We start from the raw sequence: 22,883 nt of genomic DNA, 5'->3' as shown, positions 1-22,883 counted from the left end.
CTTCAGACACTTTCCATGGGCCTAGACTGACTGAAGCCAAGCTTCCTGCCTCCTTTCCCAGGGGCTGTCAGGGCCTTTGAGAAAAGTAACTCCTCCTCACATAAAACTCAACATACTATTCTGTATTTAGTCAAGAAAACGGAAACCGTGGTCAGTATTTCAAACCCAAGGGATTTAATACAGGGAACTGTTTACAAAATGTTGGAAGGGGTGAAGGAACAAAAGGAAGGAGGGATGATAAACAGATCGGAAAACTCCTGATGCGTCTAAGCTGGTGCCTATGAGCCTGTTCCTGCCACTGGGCAGCTATGAATGCTGCCACCTCAGGGACTAAAATTGTTAAAATTGTCCCCCCCCCATGGCTAGGGCTGTAACCAGCGAGGGATTCCGCTGCTGCCTGGGCCTCCGCCTGCAGCCACACCGCCCCCTCTCCCGCTACGGTAGCTGCTCTTGAACTTGAAGTAGAACATTTCCTCCTTCCTCCAACTTTCTGGTCTTTCCCAATGCCTGCCGTTGGCAGATACTAATAGGAAGCCACTGGCAAGGACTCTGAGAAGGGTAATTTGCAGACTTCTAGCCCTGAAAAATATAAAGCAGATGATACAAGTAAAAAGCTAAGAAACAACAGATAAATAATCAACAGTCAGGCAACTTGCTCTAAAGCAAAGCTTCATAAATATTTTCTTTTCTTTTTTCTTTTTTCTCTTCTCTTCTCTTCTCTTCTCTTCTCTTCTCTTCTCTTCTCTTCTCTTCTCTTCTCTTCTCTTCTCTTCTCTTCTCTTCTCTTCTTTTTCTTTCTTTCTTTTTAAAAAATATATCTTTTATTGATTTCAGAGAGAGGATAGGAGGGGACAGAGAGATATAGAAACATCAAGCCCGCAACCCGGGCATGTACCCTGACTGGGAATCAAACTCCAATCGCCTGGATCCCAGGTAGACGCTCAACCGCTGAGCCACGCCAGGCCGGGCAATATTTTTTTTTCTTAGTTCATAGCATACATAGAAATAGGGATAAAATGAAGAGATTTGGGGACTTCTGTGTGGGGCTTGGAAACACCATCTATTACATTTTATATATAATTATGATGAAAAAGTACAAGTACAACAGAGTATAATGGAAAACATTAGATACTGAATTTGATATTGATATACCCAAATAAAATATTAATTACACATTTAATTACACATTTAATTATGTGAAGATTAATTACACATTTGAGCTCGCTTCCATAAGTATGACATCTTATGTTGTGATTTATCCTTGAAATGGTCACATGTCATTCCTATCAGTGCTCCTCAATGAAGAACTCTTCAAATCCCTGATAGTCACTATTAACGAGAAGCCATTCATAAATGGGTGATAGAAAAAGTGAAAAACTTTTTAAAATAGCAATTCAAAACTTCACTACCATTGGAAAAAAGACTAACAGCTCTTCCTTTTCTTCACTGACAAACATAATGTTGACATTTTTGTGATACTATGAATTTTTTTTTAATTCTATAAAGAAATTCTCAAATCTGTTTTGTGTTTCCACCATACATGCATTGGTGTACTCTGCGGCTAGCTGGACTGTCCCTCAGAGGACATATCAGTTGCAAATGTACGGGAGCACTGAATAAATGTGAAAATAGAGATTTAGGGCTAACACTGAATTGAGAGCTACACTGGTCAGAAGCACCTGCCCAAGCTCCCCAATCCAACTCTCTCTGCTCCTGGGGCACCAGAGCCACACTCCCCCAGCAGGCCCACAGCCTCATTCGTGCTGAGTCCACATTGGTGTGCTTTAAGTGCCCTGCTGAAGGAGGCGGCAGGTGGTAAAACACCTCCTTGATGCAATCCTTGCATCTTGGCAGAGTGGGGATAAAGAACATTATTCTGCTTGCCACCTGCAGGAGTCTTGGGGCACACTGTCACACCCCACTCCACTAAGGAATCAGAGCCTAGAACACAAGTAACGTCTGCTTACAGCAGCACACAAATTGGGCAGCTCTTCCCTCCAGGCCAGGAAGGACCACGTGGTTTTGCCTGTTGCGGTTTTCAAAAGTTTAAATCTAGTTCTGCTTGGAACTCTGATTTTTGTAAAAGTCTAAAGTTATCCCCAATATACAGAGGCATACATTGACAACAATTCTGAACGGATTTCTATGATCTCAGTAGCAGAACTTTGCACTCAAGCTTTGAAATAAGAATGCTGGAAAGCTATTCTTTGATTAGTGGGGTTGGCAGCTTTAAGATGGTTCAGGATAATCCCTCCTCTTGGTGGTTGTGTCTGTGATGTGGGTTGGACCTAGAAGTTTGCTTCTAATGAATAGAATATGGTGAAGATGATGGGATGTCACTGCCAAGGTTAGGCAACAGCACTCTGGTTGCATCGCATTCACCTTCTTTTGGTCTCTCACTTGCTCCCTCCAACTGAAGCCAGTTGCCATGTTAAGAACTGGCCTAGGGGAGGCACTCATGGCAAGAAACTGAGAGAGATCTTCAGCCAACAGCCAGAGAACTGAGGCCCTGAGTCCAAAATCCTGGAGGAACCAAATCCTTCCAACAAACATGTGAGTGAGTTTGGAAGTGGATCTTCCCCATTTGAATCTTGAAATGAATGCAGCCCTGGTTGACACCTTGATTGCAGCTTTGTGAGAAACCCTGAGCCAGGGGGATCCAGATTCCTGACCATAGAAATTATGAGATAATGTTTGATGCTTTAAGCTGCTAAGTTTGGGGCTAATTTGATCCTAAGTGTTAGATAACTAATACAATCAGTTTTCCTCATGGGCAGAATGAAATTCATAAAGCATTTGCTAGCCTTTCCCAGTGTGCAGGAGCTCACTAATTGTACAACTAATGAGATCATTTGAAGAATGCTGTTTTGAAAGCTAAGAAAGTAACCAGCAGTAATTCTCACAACACGATTCTTCCATTTCATTCATGGATTTAAAATTGTGTTTGATAATTCATAAATAGAAATGCCTTGCAATGGATTTGGTGACGAATAGCCAAATAAATGCAGTCTTAAAAAAATACCCAGAAACTTCATATTGGTTTGCTGAAAAAAAGGAGCCTGGTTTTATGTTAGAATATTCTCTTATTAAAAGGTAGCTGATAATTTTTAAATAGAGTTTAAGGCATCTGCTTACTCAAAAGTAATTAAGTTTATTATTAGAACAGTGGAAAATACAGAAGAACCCAAAAAAGAAAATTAAAATTTCCTATTATCCTACCTCCTAAAGATAATCGCTCTCAAGATTTTGGTGTACATTTCCAGCCATTTTTTCCCTATATGTATCTGTGTGTGTATAAAAGACCTTTGTAACACACATAATATATATTTATAACGTTTTTTTGAAAATAAGATTATATTTGGAAGTTTATTTATTCACTTAATACAAGATGAATAGTTTATGTCATTAAGTGTATTTTCCAAATTTCTATGGCTACAGAATATTCCATCCTATAGATAGACTATGATTTACTTAACTGCTTCTACTGTTTATTACATTCTATTGATTTTTATATACTATGAAAGTGAGAGATAAAATGCATAGTTCTTTTTGTGTTATTACTCATGGGTCAAAAGCAAATATAGAGATGACTAAGTTGTAGTTAGCTGTGAGAATAAACAAAAGTCGTCGGCTGTAGAGACTGCTTTTTATTCACTATCACTCCCAGAACCTTGATTTTACTGGGGTGGCAATGTTCCCAGCTTTTTAAAAAAAAACACCAAAAAACAGCAAAACTCCCTTGATTTCCATGTAAATTGGGTGATGTGATCCAGTTCTAAGCAATGCGAAGTCAGCAGAGTGGTCGGGAGGGACACACAGGAGGGCACCTTTTTGGGGAGAAGTGCAAAATCAGTTTGGAGTGCCTTTTTTCTCTGCTTTTTCCCTTGTTCCTGGCTGAAAAGTATGAATATCCAATGGTTAGAGCTCAAGAGCATGAAGATGAGGATCTCACTGTAAGGCTGGCATGAAAGCCATTTCTTACATCATGATCACTCCAGGGCCTGAGTATGTGGAGCAGAGTGGAGAGCGGAATCATTCTCACTGTGTAGACTGTTCTTTTTCTCTTTCCCTCTCTCATGTATAACTAAATATGCATAAGTTAAATGTGCATATTATATACCCTTTCTGTATTTATATTGTTCTAAATCTATCCGACACCACTTTAGAAAGCCAGCAGTTACTATCAGATACCTACATGACCAAAGACTTCTTTAAAGGGTTAAAAATTCCCAAAGGCCAATGATAATTTTCATGGTGGACCTATGAATTTAAGGGTATTTTTTTGCATTTAATGTAGTATGTGTGCTTTTATGTGGTTGGGTGGTGAAAGATAGGAGGGAGGGAGAGGAGTTGCCTCACTACCAGTGGCCCTATCCATCCTTGAGCTCTTTAACTATGGGCTTAGATCCATTTGCCAGGTTAGTTCAACTGTAATAACCTGACCCAGCCACTAGGTGAGCCAGGTTGTCCAGGTACATTTTGACTCCAAGTGTCAATTGAGGAGGTGGAGAATGTTATTTAAGCATAAGGTGACTGGTTAGGTGGGGCAAGAATAGTTTCTGAAGCATGAGACTATGAGGAAAGATAATCTAGCCTCAGGCAAAGTTGGGGGAGAGCCCCACAATGTTAGAACTCAAAGGCATCATTGAGAGAGAGCATCCATCCAGAGGTAAGCAATCTTTACTCGCCAATTCAAAAAATATAAAAGTATTTATAGGTTTCAGTGTTCTCCTTTCCAAATTGAAACTCGATTTTTTAGGTCTTGTGATGAAATGCAAAGTCTTAGAATTTACATTACCCATTTATTAAATTAAAAAACATCAAGGAGAGAGTGACACTGCTGTTTAGCTAAGATATTAATATATAGGCATATTTATGAAGCACCTCAAGAGGCAGCTTTATAATTTTACACCCTGAAGTTATATTTCAAGCTATTTTGAAAAGCTAGATAGTGGTTTCTGGGTTGGGACTGATTATCCCTGATCATTGTCATTTTACAAGTGGGAAAACTGGACAAGGTCAGAGATTTGCCCAAAGTCACTATGCTGATATCTCCAGACCTGAAACCCAAGTCTCTTGACTCCCAATTCAAGGTTACCCTGAACCCTATTAAGAAATTCAGGAGGTGGGGGTAAGGAAGGTAGAGTCCTGTGGGACTTGGTGACTATTGTTTGTATATAAAATGTTTTGTATTGGACAATTGTTTTTACTTAATTGTTACAAGCTACTACTGTTGATTTTTGTTTTGAAAATTAAGTTAAAAATAATGAAGTACGTTCGAGTTTTTTTGGTTTTGATCTTTATAGTGAGTTGTTTTTTTAAATAACTATTAGTTCTGGATATTTTGTGGAACATACTATCCAATATTATTCTCTCAAAATAACATCATTGTTATTTTAGTCTAAGCTGACAGTGTTTTAGGGCAGCCGGTTCAACCTGTGTGCTGCTGCAGGAGGCATACTGGTGTGCCACAAAAAATTTTAAAACATGCAACATTTGACTATTGAGTCAGGGGCACTGACATCTTTTCCCTTAGAATGTCGAATAAAAAAATGACAACAGCCAACACAACAATAGCCACCCAGTGTGAATGAATCAAAATTATAGCTTTTTTTTTTTTTTTTGTCATATTGGCAAAAAATATATTTTTTGGTGTGCCACAGAATTTTAGTAATTAGTTCAGGTGTGCCATGAGATGAAAAAGGTTGAAAATCACTGTTTAGGGGCTAAGATTCTCTCAAAAGCTTTGTGAGCCTCTTGTGAATCTCATTGTAGTTTACTTCATTAGACAAAAGCCACATCTGCAAATCCTTTCTCGACTTTGTGCCCCTGCAGAGACTACTGAGGGACAAGAAACTTCTTGGAGACTCTAGCTGGTGTTTGGTTAAGAGGATCTGTGAGGCACACACTGAATCTTTTTAAAGAGCCCATTGTGTGAGCAAATAGTACTCTGAGGAACCACTTTTGATCTTTGAAAATCTCAACAAAAGATTTTACAGTCACACTCTTGGCTTTGTTTTTAGACTTTTTCTCCTGGCAGTGCCTTGGATTTGAACTTTACTCACAATCTTTTCTTAATTTTATCAACTTTTGCTGTCTGAAGAGGCTGAGCATTTTCAAAATTGTCAGTTTAACAGACTTCTCAATTTATCTCTTTCCTTTCACACCTTGCTATAGGCAGGCTGTATCTTCAACACTTTGTGTGGAAAGCTTAGCTAGATCATCAAGTTCATTAGGCATATTCTCTGCTCTCCACATAACTGAAAACAACAGTGTTGCTAAGGTATCTGCCACTGCATAACAAGAATCTCCGTGTTCTTGACTTCCTTTCGAGTCTTTACCACCAGCATCCTCAAAGTTCAGATTTCCACTAACAGTCTAACTCAAAGAAATTTAGGTTTTCTAAACATAGGTAGTGAACTCTCTGACATATCTCTTAGCAGTATTTTTTTGAGTATTTCTCCTATGGCAAAGGCAACAAAAGCAAAAATAAAAAATGGGACTACATCAAACTATAGGGCTTTTGCACAGCAAAGGAAATCATCAACAAGACAAAAAAGCAACCTACTGAATGGGAAGAGATATTTGCAAATAATATATCTGATAAGGGTTAATGTCCAGAATATATTAAAAAATACCCATGCAACTCAACATAAAAAAAAATTTAACAAAACAACAAGCAATCTAATTTAAGAATGGGCAGAAGACCTAGACAGACATTTCTCCAAAGGAGACACAGATGGCCAACAGGCACATGAAAAGATGCTCAGCATCACTAATCATCAGGGAAATGCAAACCAAAACCATAATGAGATTATCACCTCACACTGTCAGAATGGCTATTATAAAAAACAAAAAACAAATTACAAGTGTTGGTGAGGATGTGGAGAAAAGGGAACCTTTGTGCACTGTTGATGGGATTGTAAATTAGTGCAGCTATATGGAAAACAGTATAAAGATTCCTCCAAAATTAAAAACAGAACTACCATATGACCCAGAAATTTCACTTTTGGGTATTTATCCAAAGAAAACAAAAACAATAATTCAAAAAGATATATGTACCCCTATGTTCTTTGTGGCATTGTTTACAATAGCCAAGATATGGAAACAGCCTAGGTTCCATTGATAGATGAATGAATAAAGAAGAGGTGGTACATAGAAACAATAAAATGTTACTTAACCATAAGAAAGTGTGAAATCTTGCCATTTGCAACAACAGGGATGGACCTACAGGGTATTATGTTAAACAAAATAAGTTGGATAGAGAAAGGCAAACACCGTGTGACTACTTATATGTGGAATTAAAAACAAAAAAATGAAACAGAAACAAACTCATAGATACAGAGAACAAACTGATGCTTGCCAGAAGGGTGTGGGGAGTAGGGGCTTGGCAGAAAAGGGGAAGGGAATTATGAAGTACAAACTTCCTGTAGAAATTTTTTTAAAAAAAACCCAAACTTACAAGAATAAGAGTATGTTGGGGTGTGTGTGTGTGTGTTACGAACATTTTCTAGTTTCAATATGTGAAAAAGAGATATAAGTAATTTGAATATGAACATATTAGAGAGTGGTAATATAGAGTTGTAAAATGTGAAGTTAAATTTTAAGGATGACAGATGACTCTTCTCAACAAGGTCTATGTAGCCCTTTCCTAAAATTTCATGGATTCTTTTAGAGATCTGATTTATGTTAATTTGAGATCTGTAATAGTACACACACGAACTCAAACACTGAAAATCAGAGTTATAATTGAAAACTGATATAAAAAATTATGCTATTATGCAGTTTTGAGCAGCCATAGAATTCTAACTTGCAACCTTTTCCTTTGAACTTTTGCTCCCACACACCAAGAGATGCAGTCCAAAACACACGCCCAAGTTCACACCTGCACACCCAGCCGCTCGCCTGCCCCTCTCCACAGCTGACACATTTGTCCCACCTCTTTAATCACTATGAGAGATAGTGTGAAGGAGAAATGAAAGTCAGGAGCAGAGATGCAGGGCATATAAGTATGTGTGCTACAGAAAAGCCTATGGGGAAAAAAGCTTTCAATGAAATAACATTACTTTATTTCAGAAAAATTAGCTTTCAATAGAATCAATGAAGATACAGCCAGCTCCTCAGACCAGGTTCATGAGACTAGAAGTGAAGATTGTGATGCAGAGTTTAATCCAATCCATTTTAAAAAACAATTTATCTGAGCAAATATAATAAATTGATGATTTCCTGAGCAAAGTGTTTAAAATAGTACTATTAAATTAGCTCTCAAAGTTCCCCTCTCCCACTACCAAAAAAGAATTTATTTTTTTTCTGATGGTACAAAAGACTCCAAATTTAATTCACTAAAGGTTTTGCCCTGGAGCCTGAAGTCTTTCAGATTGTGTACTGTATTTAGATTAAGGGTACAATTAGATCAAATATCAGATTTTTAAAGTACATAAATATAAAACATAGCAATGCTACTGCTAAAAATTCATAAGCCAGGAATTGTGGCAAATCCAAAATTACCAAGTAAGAGATGTTATGGAGTCTTCCTGAAAGCAGTGACCTTTGACTATGCATTACTGTTGCTGACAAAGCATTTTGTATTTTACATAATAAAGTTTTGTTTATCAAGAATCTTGGAGGTTCTGGCAAGCAATAAAATTACAAACAATGGGATAGAAAGATGCACACTTTCTCCACTGATGCGTAGAAATAGCTCATCTTTGGCACAGGCTAAGACTATAGGGAATAATTGGGGTTCTTTTGGTTACAAGTGGCAGAAAACCTGACCCAAACTGCCTTAAAAGGAAATTTGTTGTTTCGTGTAACTGAAAAGCCCAAGTGTAGGCCCCAGGCTTCAAGCCTAGCTGAATTCAGGCTAAATAATCCACTAGTGCTTGGTTGCTCTCCATTCTTGAACTCTGCTTTCTGGGTGGCTTCAGTGTTAGGTTCCCCACAGTAGTGTTCTCGTCCTTCCATCCTTTCAGCTTCAAGACCAAAAAGCAAGAGCAAGTTGGCTTCCAGTCACTGTGGATGAGGCTGTGATGCAATGACTGGCTTAGGCCTCAGGCGCATGTTTCGTCTCTGAGTGATGACAGAGGTGCAGCTTTGGTACACATGGACTGAAGTGAGGGGAGAGTAAAGAAAGAATAAAACTCAATATAAAAACTGGGAGCTGTTGTTGGAAGACGGGATGGATGGGATTCTGGAATACACACCACACATGCCTATTATCGTGGCCATGGAGATACTGTTTTACTGGCTCTCTCAGAACCCATCAGCAAGGAGTCTTAGATAAAAGGTGAGGGTAAAAATGCACAGTGAATCCACCATTTATAAGGCAGATATGCCACTCGATCATCCGTTTCTTTAGCTGTAGAACAATGATACCAATTACAACTCAGGTTTTTTGGGGGTAAGGACTAATAAACCAATGCATGTGAAAACACAGGTGGTTAATAAATGTCAATTATTTTCCCATTTCCCTTTTGAGTCAAATTTTCCTTTCTTAAGTGGGAGATTTTCAGAATAGAAAGTATGTCTGACTCATTTTTTAAAAAATCCCTAGAACCTAGGACAGAACCTAGAACATAGTAGAAATTTAATGTGCGCTGAGCAAACAGATGTTGAGTATATTAGTTATGTTATCGGATAAGCTGCTGTAACAAAGACACCCTAATATATAATGACTCACAGAAGATTCATGTTCATTTCTCTCTCACAAAGCAGTCTGGAGCTTGGGGCAGTTTTCGGAGGAAGGCAGCTCTGCTCTAGTAGATCATTCATCTTTCCTTCTGTCTTATTTTTCTACATTTCCCTTGTTTTCCTCGTGGGCATGGTTGAGGCTGGCTGACCACCATTACAACTGTGTTCCAGCTCATGCGAAGTGGGAAAAAGACATGAAGGGAAAAAAGCTTTCTTTTAAGAATGTGATACAGATGCCGTGCATGGTTTTTCTACTCACATTCCCTCAGGCAAAACTTAGTCACGTGTCTACAATGAGCTAGCAAGGCAGTCATCTGTTGGCTAAAACTCAGGCGTGTCCATTACAAAAACAAACCAAAACAACAAGATGAGGAGAATGGAGATGGGAGACCAATTTAATGGTCTCTGTTACATGCAGCCATGTGAAGGTCAGGGAAACTGGAGTAGTGGGTATCAGTTTTCTCACAGAGTCACTGCCAGTGAAAAAGCAAAGGAAAGACTACATGGAAGGGACTATAGAGCACAGTTTCAGGATGTTATATGTAAATGCGCCTCTCTATGTTAAAGATAAAGATGGAAGTTAGGCTAATGGGACTTGATGTTTAGCAGATTAACTAAATATAATGCACTCTAGAAACCACCTATTTCTTTTATTTTTTTTTCTTCTTCTTTTTTAAATTTTATTATTGTTTAAAATATTACAGATGTCCCTTTTTCTCCCCAATGACCCATTCCACCCCATTCCTTTCCCCTCCCTAGTCCCTCTCCCCACCATTGTCCGTGTCCTTGGGTTGTGCATATTTGCATATAAATTCTTTGGTTACTCTCTCCCCCTCCACCCACCCGCCCTCCTCCATCCCTCTGACATTCGTCAGTCTCATCTATGCTTCCATGTCATTGAATCTATTCTGTTCATCAGTTTATTAAGTTCTTTAGATTCCATGTATAAGCGAGATCATGTGATATTTGTCTTTCTCTGCCTGGCTTATTTCACTTAGCATAATATTCTCTAGGTCCATCCATACTGTCCCGAAGGGTACGAGATCCTTCTTCCTTACAGCTGTGTAGTATTCCATGGTGTAAATGTCCCACAGCTTTTTTATCCACTCATCTACTGATGGGCACTTGGGCTGTTTCCAGATCTTAGCTATTGTAAACTGTGCTGCTATGAACATAGGGGTGCATATATCCTTTCTGATGAATGTTTCAGTATTCTTAGGATACATTCCTAGGAGTGGAATCACTGGGTCAAACAGCAGCACCATTTGCACCTATTTCTTTTAACTCAGCTCACCTGATTTCATTATGTCAGAACCATGAACTTGGATTTTATTTATGGAATTTTATTCTTAAAGAGTTGCTTTTCTAGGGATGATTCACCCTCATCTGATCACTTTTCCATATGAAAGTTCTAAGGAATGTAGGAAGCATTATTTGAACTAAGAATTATATTTTCGACTAAAGATATATAAAAGAATCTTAACTGATGAACATACTTACAGTCTTTTCCATGTTGAAGGGAGTTGTCCTAAATAAAATAGGATATATTTAAGGCAATTAGATGTCCCAGAAAATCTGGGTAATTTTAGATGGGTGGTGTCGTTTCCAATGCTATAAAACTTTTTTGAGCATGCACCACCAATATAGGTATACTTATTTATTTATACATATATGTATTAACATATATATGAACAGAAATGCTATGTACACTATAAAACGTACCAAAATAGAAATTTTTAAAGGATGAGCTAACTTCTCACATTCTCCTGGGGCTCAAGCATACCAACATGAAAATCACTGCACTAGTCAGTAATAGAATCTGGACTGGAACCCAGGTCTCCTGATTTCTAGCTCAGTGGTTCTTCCTATTAACCTCACTACCTTTCATCTTTCTAGTATCCAATGGAACTACAGTATGACAGGCTTTGTTCCAGATAAGATGGGGTAAGTACATACCATTTTACACCTCTTGCTAACAATCAATAACAAAAACCAATAATAACAAAGTACACAAGTCACTTACCAGAAGACCTGAAAAGTGGCAAAAAGAAAGGTGAAGTAGCTAGAAAACTTGAGACTTGAGGAATGACCTGACAGTGAGTTTCCCAGATATTTTTCTTTTTTTCCCTTCCCTTCCCTTCCCTTCCCTTCCCTTCCCTTCCCTTCCCTTCCCTTCCCTTCCCTTCCCTTCCCTTCCCTTCCCTTCCCTTCCCTTCCCTTCCCTTCCCTTCCCTTCCCTTCCCTTCCCTTCCCTTTTAAATATACTTTTATTGATTTCAGAGAGAGGAAGGGAGAAGGACAGAAAGAGAGAAACACCAATGAGAAAGAGTCATTGATCGGCTGCCTCCTGCACACCCCCTGCTGGGGACCGAGCCTGAAACCCAGGCATGTGCCCTGTCTGGGAATCGAACTGCTATCTCATGGATCATAGGTTGATGCTCAACCACTGAGCCATGCTGGCCGGGTCCCAGGTATTTTTCTTGACCACTATACTGTAGTTTCCCTTTATCCATGGGAGATAAGTTTGAAGACCCCCAGTGGATGCCTGAAATCAGAGATAGTATCAACCCCTATATATACTATGTTCTTTTCTATAATACATACCTATGATAAAGTTTAATTTATATATTAAGCACAGTAAGAGATTAATAACACTAATAACATAATAGAATTATAACAATAAAATAAGGGTTACTTGAAAACAAACTCTATGACACCATCACAGTCAACCTGATAACCTAGTCAGCTACTAAATAACTACATGGGCAGATAGCGTATACAGCGTGGATACACTGGACAAAGGGATGATTTGTGTTCCAGATGGGATGGTGTATGATGACATAAGATTTCATTAAAATACTCAGAATAATATGCAACTTAAAATTTATGAATTGTTTATTTCTGGAATTTTCCATTTAATATTTTAGGACCATGGTTGACTACAGGTAATTGAAATTGTGGAAAGCAAAACTATGGATTGGGGGAAGCTACTGTATATCCAGGACTGAGTGGTAGAAAAGATTGCAACCTGGGAATACCAGTGGGCAGAGACAAAAAAAGCCCCAAGAAAATCCTGCTCTCTCTAGCCAAAAGACCTGCAAAGGGGCAACCCAATAGAACAGAAACCTTTCAGCTGTATGCAGTAGGGAGTTCTAAGATGTCCCCTCAAATTTACTGCCACTCAATGTATATGCCCTGACCTGGATCAGTGCATTTGATGGATATTACCTCTGTGATTAGGCTATGTCATGTGTCGTGGTTGACCTTAAGGTAAGGAGATTATCCAGGTGGTCCTGACCTAATCATACGAGCCCTTTAAAAGTGAAAACTTTTCTCTGGCTGGTAGTAGAAGGGGAAGTCAGAGAGACTCAAAGCATAAGAAGAATTTGACATGAAGGGGGTTTTCTGTTGCTAAGATGAAGGATCCACATGGCAAGGACCTGAGAATGACCTCTAGGAACTAAGCATAGTTGCCAGCTGACAGCTAACAAGGCACAGGAATCTCAGTCTTACAACTTCAAGGGAATGAATTCTGCCAACAATGTGGAGTTGGAAGTGGGTCTTTCCCTAGTTGAACCTCCAGGTGGGAAAGGAAGTAGCTGGCCCATATCTTGATTTTAGCTTTATCACACCCTGAGCTTTGAGACTCTTGATTCAGGGAGACTAGAGATACAAATCTGTATTGCTTAAGCCACTAAATTATTGGTCATTTGCTTGCTCTTGAGACAAACACTATGAAAAGGGCATGCCCTTTCTCATTCCAGTGGTACTGCAGCAGTGGAGTTGCTTGGTGCAACTCTGACTTCCAGCTCTGTATTAGTTGCCTGTTGCTGCTGTAACAAATTGTCACAAACTTCGTGGCTTAAAATAACGCAAACTTATTACCTTATAGTTCTGGAAATCAGAATGCCAAAATGGGCCTTGTGGGACTAAAATCAAGTGGTCCATAAAGCTGAATTCTTTCTGGAGGTTCTGGGGAGAATTCGTTTTCTTAACTTTTCTGGTTTCTGAAGGCTACCTGCATGCCTTGGCTCATGCCTCTCCCCCTCCTCCCTTCATCTTTACGCACATCATTCCAACCTCTACTTCTGTGATCACACCTCCTTCTTTTTTTGACCCTTTCGCCTTCTGCTCTAAAGACACTCGTGATTACATTGGGCCCACCTGGGTGATTCAGGGTACTCTTCCCATACCAAGATCCTGAACTTAATCACATTTACAAAGTTTATTTTACCATGTAAGGGAACATATTCATAGGTTCTAAGGATTAAGCTGTAGACACCGGGGACAAGGGGCATTATTCTGTCTGCCACACCCCCTGCAGGATAGCACCATAGAGGGGCTTTGTAAACCAGACTGACATTTGAATCACAGCCCACAAAAGTGGGCCAGGACATACATTCCGAGCATAAATAGATTATCTACATGCTAAATTAGGAGATCTAACTAAGGAACCAGAGTCTTAGAACATGATATCCAAATGTCTAGGAAGTAGTCCAAAATTACCATATCATGAAAATTTCAACTCAAGAGAAAACAATCGACAGATGCCAACACCAAGATGATGCAGATGTTGAAATTATGAGATAGGGATTTTAAAGTAGGTATTACAAAGACTCTTAAATCAAATGAAAAAATGGAAAATCTTAGCAAAGATTTATAGAAGTCACAAAGAAGAGCCAAATGGAAATTTTAGAATTAAAAAAATGTAAGAACTGAGATTAAAAAAACTCATTAGGTGGGTGTTTTGATTGTACCTAGGATTTAAATTATAGAGATGACTGGGGACACTGAGAGGTCAACGCCATTGAAAACAGCTCACTAAGGGGTGTACCATGCCGTGCAGGGCTCCATGAGGACGTACCAGGAGGCAGGAGGAGTGAAGGGAAAGCACAGGCACAAGGCTTTATGGTAGCTTCTGAAAGAAGAAATGGGTGAGGCAGGGTAGGCAAGTTTGAACAAGTTTAGGATTGCATAATTTGAATAATTGCAGTGGGCTCTGGGCTATTGTGGTGGTCTCTAGTTGTCCAATACCTGGCCCTGGGGTCATTTAGGGTAGGGGAAATATTGACTTGGTATGTGAAAGATGGATAAAAGAGGTGGCTGGGAGTATGGGCTCTGGGCTGGTTTGTTTGCCTATGAAAAGCACATGGTGGTCCTGGGAGTCATTTGCTATCTCTAGGAATTTGTTAGCTCTGAGAAGAAAAAGTGTCTCCCTGGGCAGCAGGGTCCCCCCAAATATGAAAGAAATATAGACGATAAAAAATGTACTTAAAACAATGGAACAATAGCAAAATGGGGATAACATAAGAGTCAGTGAACTTGAAGACAGAGCAGCAGAAATGATCAATATAAACAAGAGAAAATAATTTTTTTTTAAAAGACCTACCACTCATGTTCTCGAGTTTCAGAAGAAGAAAAAGAACCCTGAGCTGAAAAATGCTTGAAGAAATAATGGCTCAAACTCCTCAAATTTGGTGAAAGATATAAAGCTATAGATTTAAGAAACTGAGTATACCCCAAACAAAATAAAACTTACAGAATTTACACCCAGACACATAACCAAACTTCTAAAAATCAAAGGCAGAGAAAAACTTTGAAAACAGAGAGAAGCAATTATCTACTAATTGGGAAACTATGATTCAAACAGAAGCAAATTTCTTCTCAGAAACTTGAGGGGCAGAAGGAAGAGGCAAATATTTTCCAAATCCGGAAAGAAAAGCATTGTCAACCCAGAATTCTTTATCTAGTAAAAAACATCCTTCAGGAAACCCTTTTGAAACCCTTATACTTGTTGCTTTCATAAAATTATACCCTCTATTTTTAATAATTATATTGCCAGCGGCCTATTTAACATCCCAGCATTTACTGCAGCCTTATTAGACATGATGGGGTGAGAGGGCACAGGCTGAAGGCTGACTAACACTAAGAGATGTCAGAGGGAAGGAGTCACCATAGCCCGGCCGGTGTGGCTCAGCGGTTGAGCATCGACCTATGATCCAGGAGATCGCAGTTCAATTCCGGGTCAGGGCACATGCCCAGGTTGCGGGCTCGGTCCCCAGTGGAGGGTGATTAATGACTCTCCCAATCATTGACGTTTCTATCTCTCTCTCTCCATTCCTCCCTTCCTCTTTCTGAAATCAGTAAAGACATTTTAAAAAAAAAGGACTCACCATAGAGGTGCCCACAATCTCACTGTCATGTTCCTGGGGCCCATATTTTCTCTGGAGGGTGGGGGTGGGGAGAGAACAGCTCCAGAAAAGTCTGAGGAAACTATGGTAGTTAAGTAGGAAACTGGAGGAGAGGAAGGGAGTGGTGAGAAGTTATCCCATTTAGGAGAATACTATCCAGCTCAGCTCCTTTGATAATCATTCCAGCTGGGGCTGAGAAAGGATAAGAGAAGTCAAGAGAACAGAAGGAACAGAAAACTTCTTACAGCCAAAGACTAATGCCCATCTTGTTCTGAGACTAGAGGGAAGGGAAAGGAAAGGTCAGAGATGGTAGACCAGTTCTGAGGCTGCTGGGAGAGGGATGAGAGCTCAGTTGGAATGGATGACTCTGAGAATCCAGTCTGTATAGCGGGAAACCTTGGTGTAGTAGCCAATGTCACCTCTCAGAATACACCCATTTGACCAGGAGTGAATCCCTTGGAGCTGATTGTGGCACAGGATTGGGGCAGCATCCATTTCCTATTATAAAAAGGAGAGATGGGTCAGGCATTGTTGCTAAAACAAAGATAATCTAGTACCAAGTCCCTATCTGAGGGGCCCAGAACAGAAAGATTTAGGTAATAAGGACTGGGAGAAATGTGTGATGGCCATCTTGGGCCCATCCCACCCCTCTCCCAAGGCCACATCAGAGGAAGCCCTAAAGAAATGAGAACACTCTGAGATGTGTCCACCCTGACATCTAAATTCATATGTGATTATAAAGAGGACACTTATTCCTTCTTGGTCCCCACTTACCTTGATCTCTTCTTGGATGTAGAGGCAAGAAACTGGGTTGGATTATGGAAAAATATGTGGACCCCAAAACAGTGTCTCAGACAAAACTTAGGAGGAACAGAGGGAAAAGAGTTACCTTACATGAGTGTGTGCTCTCCAGAGATGATCCTGCACAGAACATGTTCTCTGTGATTTTAACAGGAATTTTCCTTATAGGAGACTCTTGGCAGTTTTTGTTAGAGAACCAAAAGACAGTCTGGTTTACCTGGACATCAGGTTCTGTGTCTGAGCACATGTGCGCGCGCGCACACACACACACACACACACACACACACACACACACACACACACACAGGGAGAGAGAGAGAGAGAGAGAGAGTGAGTTTGTTTCTCTTCAATCCTTCACATATTCATTGCCTTTTCTTCTCTCCTTCCTTCCCTCTTTTCTGCTATTAACCTCTCCATTATTCAATGAAAGAAAAAGCCAAAACAAAAAGGAACTGGAGAAGAAAACAGATAATGAGATGAGAAAATGAAGGTCTGATTCCAGTATTGTAAACTGCATGCCTTGGGCTTGCTCATGCATGCTTTTTAAAAAACAAAAAACTTTAAAAAAATTTGTGAATGTTTGTAAGTTTCTAATGAATGAGCCACACTCAGCATTTACCAGCGAGTTTGCCCTCCAGCCCCTTCCTCACCCAGATACCCTTTCACCTTCACCTAGGTGATGAATTAGGCAAGAACACTGGATTTCAGAGATTTCCAGCTATAAAATAGCCATGTTAACCCTGGGTATATCATGTCAGCAATTTGGGCCTCAATTCCCACATTAATAAAGTTAGAAGTTAAGTAAGATATGTAAGTTCTCACACCCCACCCAGCTCTCATGATCTATAATAAGAGTTATATGATAATCCTCATTAACTGGTTACTCAAGGAACACTAAGGTTCTGTCTTGAGGGTCACTCACTGTAATTCTGCCATGTCCAGCCCCAGCCAGAAACAGTGCACTTGTCCTCTCTTCTGTCATCTGTAGTATTGGGCAGAACGACCAGCCTCACCTCATTATTGAGCTTTAGGGGATGTGTCAGCTTGATGAGCATGAGGTCATGCTCAGAAGAGTCCCGGGAAAAATTTGGGTGTTGGACAGTAAGCAACGCTTTTAAGTCCCCCATCTTGCTTATGAAACCCTCATCGTTTGACGAAGCAATGTCTATCTCAAGAAATCTGGAACAGGTCATGAAGGATTAGTAGAGAAAGGAGACATTATTCTATTGTTCATCTTGCATCCTACATCCCTCTAGCTTGCTTTGTGACTTGGCATGAGTTCCATAACTTGCCAAGACCCCTGTCTCCTTGTCCGAAAAATGAGCAATTTTCATTGCAGTTCCATGATTCTTTGATTTGCACCACACTATACGTGGGCTTTTATTCCCTATTGGTACATCCCTTGGTTCTTGGCTTCCCCAATTCCCTCTCTACATCACCCCATTCAAGAATCTAACTCATAACCACATTGATCTACTTCCTGCCTCCTTCCAACCACTTCTCAGGTTTGAGAGCCCCCTGCGCACATCTCTCAATGGTTCAGTCCCCCCTGAGCAATCCCAGTGACTGAGGGGGAAAACCTCTCCCTCCAGGACCCTCGTCACTCACGGTAAGAAGCAGTGGGCTGCAGTGAGAGCCCATTGTTTGTGGATCAGGGTCCCCAAACAAAGCTCATATTCTGAATTCAGGAAAATCAAGAAGGGTGGTGACATTCTGCTGCTCATCTGAATGAATTGCTGAGCTAATTTTTTTTGTGCTGGCATTGGTGTTACCATCGTTGTTGTTGTTACTGCTGCCAGATAGGGGAAAGGAAGGGAGGCTATTAGAGACAGGGGCAGGCATTCCAGAGAACAGATCTCAGATGTTTTAGGTGGAAGTGCTTTGAAATTGTCAAAGTGTTATTGATATTTAAGATATTATTGAACCACCTCAGGACCCTTCTGTTAATTTTCTCTTTGAGTTCCCCTTGTACTTGTGTCCTTCCTCCTCCTCTTTCCCTCCTCTTGATTCTTGTCTTTTCCTCAAGCTTCCTTCTTAGCTATACAGCAAAATCACACTATCTTACCAACACCTACTATCCATTGTACTGAATCTCATGATCTCAGTTCAACTATTGTCTTGCGCCCAAGGAGCCAGAGGAAAATCAGTGGGCTCTTGGTATCTCTGAGTGTTCTAGGGAACTACCCATCACTGGGGTCCCGAGTTCTTCTTCTTTCTAACTGGTTACCTCTCCACCCCTCTTATCTTGACCCATTTCCTCCAGTTTCCTCCTATGTGACCTTTTCAGAATGATAAGCCAAAATAAGAACCTGCACTCACCGGTCACTGTCAGAAAGGTGAAGACTAGAAAGAGGTAGTTCATATCTGCTGTCTCCATAAGCTCTTCCAGGGAGAAGGCCTGGGAAGGGAGTGAACTGATTAACCAGCCTGATCAACTGGAAGCTTTGCAAAGGGAAAAATTACAATGAGGAAGGAGAGGTTCAAGGGAGCAAGGCTGCGCTTCACTAAGTGAGGAAATGCACCGCAGGGAGGAAAGACAGCCAGGCCATATCTCTCTAGAGAGTCTGCCCTCCTGCTGTTGTCTGGGAAATTTCTCCAAGGTGAGAGTCCTGACCCTTCCCCCCAGAAGGATATATTACAAGCCAAGAGCTTTGCTCTCCTTTATTAGCAAAGAGAAATCTCCAGTGGCCAATCCTGTCTGCCTAAATCCATTGTCTCTAGTAATAAATCAGTCCCTTGGTGCCCTTAGACTCACTCACCTGTCCTCACTTAGTGTGGCTGATCTCCACCTCTCTGCTGACATTTACCAACCTCAACTTAAAAATAAATTCCCTCTTCTATGAACTACAGACCCCCCCCACCTAACACACTGAGCCCTCCCCCGTGTCACATTGACCGTTGCCCTCATGTCACACTGGCTCTACCCCCATGTCATCCTCTCCTCATGTCACACTGTATCACATGTCATCCCTACCCCTACCCCTTAGATACCACCAGCCTCCCCCTGAAATTTGCAGAGCTAGTCAGTGACAAACAGGGTATGTTCAGCATAGAGCCTCCTTGGAGTAGAGTCAAAGGGACACTGAGTAGAATGTATCAGTTGGCTTTTGCCACATAGCAATTTTCCTCAAAAGTTAGTGGCTCACAATTCCGTGAACATCTCCTATCAGCAGCCTATAGGCACCAGTTTCTACCCTGACCTGCATCCTTTCCCTGGGCTTCTTGTCAAAAGCCCCTTGATCTTCATTTCTCTAAGGTCATCGGTGTTCCTGCTGGTGAGCAAGGACTGGCTCCTCCCCCTGCCCTGGTCAAACAGTGGCCCTGACTCTTTTAAATATATTCCTCTGAGTGGCTGTGAATCCACTTACTGGGCTCATAGCCACAAGAAAAGATTCCCATCCATCCACTGTCCTAGCTCCACCATTCACTACACTAAGGAAGACCCTTCCCCTCTCCCCATCTGTGCCAATCCCTGTCAGGCACCCCCTGAGCTCCGCCTGTTCAGACTGGGTTTTAAGAGCCCCTCAAATTCCAATTTGAGTCCACTCCCTTGAAAACTGTTCCCTAGAACGTTTTGTTTCTCTCTTCTCTGCTATGGAATTTCCACTGTAAGCCAGCCAGTTTCTTCAGTATTCTTCAAGTTGACCATTTCCATACATGCTTTCTTTCATTCTTTGGCTTACTGTACAGACATATTTGGAAGCACCTACCCTACCCATTCTTTGTCAGGGAGTCTGCCCCTGCCCACAACCCTTGCTGAATGGCTCAAGTTTGGATGTCAAAGGGCTAGAACCTGGATCCTCAGAGATACCTCCAAGATCAATGCAGCTCAGTGCCTGACCCTTATTCTGCGTGATCTGGGTCTGACCCTTCCAGACTCATAGCTCATCCTATCAGACCTGCACATGCTTCTGGATGGTCTCAGACTTAAGAAGCTCCATTTACCTGGCTTATTACCTTGACTTCCCTAATGGAAGGATTCATATCTGATTCAACTCTGTGTGTGTGTGTGTGTGTGTGTGTGTGTGTGTGGAATCTACTGTGTGATGCATAAGGCACACACACACACACACACACACACAGTTTTTTAGATGAACAAGTGAATACCGTCCATGTATCTCCTAGCTTAAAACTCTCAACAACCTGCCACACTGACCTGACCTCCATGTAATCTAATCTTACTGGCTTAACTCAGGTCACTTTCTTGTGAGTTATGTGGTCTTTGATCCCAAAGGGGCAGGTATTGGACATTATTGGCATGAGATTTAATCTTTCTTCTTTTAACAGCTTAATTGAAATATTACATACAATAAGCTGCACATATTTAAAGTGTACAGTTTGGTAAATTAATGAGCACATTCCCGAAAGATTCCTTATGCCCCTTTGTAATTCCTCCTTCTTTCTCTCCCACCCACCACCATGTCACCAGACAACCTCTAATCTGCTTTCTGTCACTATAAGTTAACTTACATATTGTAGAATTTTAGATAAATAGAATCATACAGTATGTTCTCTTTTTTGGTCTGGCTACTTTTGCTGAGCATAATTTGAGATTCACACGTTGTTGAATGACTTTTGAGTTCATTTTGTTTTCACTGCTGACTAGTATTTCACTGCATTGATATGCAAAATTTATTTATTCACCTGTTGATGGACATTTGAGTTGCTTCTAGTTTCAGGTTGTTACAAATACAGCTTCTATGAACACTATATGTGTGGGTCTTTATGTAGACATGTAAGTACATATATGTCTTTATGTAGGCATATGTTTCCTTTTCTCTTGGGTAAATAACTAGATGCGAAATGGATGGATCATATATGGTAGGCGTACGTTTAACTTTTAAAGAAACTGCCATATTGGTTTCCAAAGTACTTTACATTCTCACCAGAAGTATGTGAGAGTTTCAGTTCCTCTGTATCTTCACCAACACTTCATATACTCCTTTTTTAAAAACTGAGATATAATTGACATATAACATTGTACTACTTTTAGGTGTAGAGTGTGCTCAATCTCTTAATTTTAACTATTCTCATAACTGTGGAGTAGTGTTTCATTTTGGTTTTAATTTGCATTTTCCTAATGACTAATAATGTTAAACATCTTTTCATGTGATTGTTTGCCCTCCATGTATCTCCTTTGATAAAGTGCCTTCACATCTTTTGCCCATTTTAAAATTGGGTTGTTTCTTACAATTTGAGACGTGATCGTTTGTGGGGGTTTTTATATACTGGATAGGAGTCTTTGCAATGCTCCCAGCAGCTAGAGGAATGGAATGCCATAGGTCCATTCACTTACATCTTCCCTAGGCCTCCTTGTTCCCAATTTTCCATTCTTTCCCCTTCCAACTCCCTGACCAAGCAGCCATACTATTCATCACTGACATGAGTCCTTTATATATTAATTTCAGGTTACTTTCTTTCTACACAGTGTAGATGACCAGGTGTGCTACCAAAGCTCTTCCCATTGGGAGAGTTTCCCTTCGCTGCTGCCTTCTAGGGTCATCCTCGAATGGGCTATAGCGAATTGATCCATTACTGGCTTTACCATATACCAAGCTGACCCATCTGTACACCATGCACAGGTTTTTTCTTTTCCATAATTTTATCATAGTTACATCTCCCTGTCCCCTCTCCCCTTTTCCCTCCTCCCAAACAATCGTAAGTGTAAGCTAAGGGAGAGGGAACAGTGCCATAGTGGTGGATGACACAGGAATCTGAACCGTCTCCTCATGCAGCTTACTTGTCTTCTGGCACTGCTCAAGACCAGTCCTTGATGTATCACTTCCATCTTTCTACAGATTTCTGCTGGGTTCACATGACCCTATGACCAAGTGCAGTGATTTTCAACCTTTTTCATCTCATGGCACACGTAAACTAATGACTAAAATTCTGCGGCACACCAAAAAATATATTTTTTGCCAATCTGACCCCCAAAAAGGTAGAATTTTGATTCATTCACAGTGGACGACTATTGTTGTGTTGGCTGTTTCTTTTCTTTTTTTTAATTTAACAGTCTAAGGGAAAAGAGATCAGTGCCCCCTGACTAAATGGTCAGGTATTGCATGTTTTAAAAATTCTTGTGGCACAGAGTTTGAAAACGCTCTTAATGAATCTAACAGAATGCATTCGGTGATGAATAGCTCTAATGGTACAGTCACAGGATGTCCCAAGATCAGGTGCTCTGTCTCTACCAGGGCCCAG

General features: G+C 40.5%; 1 protein-coding gene across 2 annotated transcripts in view; it reads right to left on the bottom strand.

The window, feature by feature from the left end:
- Window positions 1-15,880: 15,880 nt before the first annotated feature.
- Window positions 15,881-22,883, bottom strand: part of LOC308559305 (serine protease 58-like) — a 97,304-nt gene continuing 90,301 nt past the window's right edge. Inside the window, exons 4-7 of one of the 2 annotated variants that reach the window (XM_081141905.1) lie at window positions 19,002-19,080; window positions 17,605-17,861; window positions 16,771-16,919; window positions 15,881-16,379 (exon numbers count right to left, since the gene is read on the bottom strand). In XM_081141905.1, coding sequence (XP_080998031.1) covers window positions 16,230-16,379; window positions 16,771-16,919; window positions 17,605-17,861; window positions 19,002-19,080 — 635 coding nt within the window. In that variant the 3' untranslated portion in view covers window positions 15,881-16,229. Of the gene's footprint in view, window positions 16,380-16,770; window positions 16,920-17,604; window positions 17,862-18,290; window positions 18,465-19,001; window positions 19,081-22,883 lie in introns of those variants that run through there. The other variant, XM_081141904.1, reaches the window with a different exon arrangement.

The sequence above is a fragment of the Miniopterus schreibersii genome, assembly GCF_964146895.1.
Source record: "Miniopterus schreibersii genome assembly, chromosome: 7".
Taxonomy (NCBI): domain Eukaryota; kingdom Metazoa; phylum Chordata; class Mammalia; order Chiroptera; family Miniopteridae; genus Miniopterus; species Miniopterus schreibersii.
The sequence above is the reverse complement of the archived record's forward strand: the minus strand, read 5'-3'. Positions and strand labels throughout refer to the sequence as shown.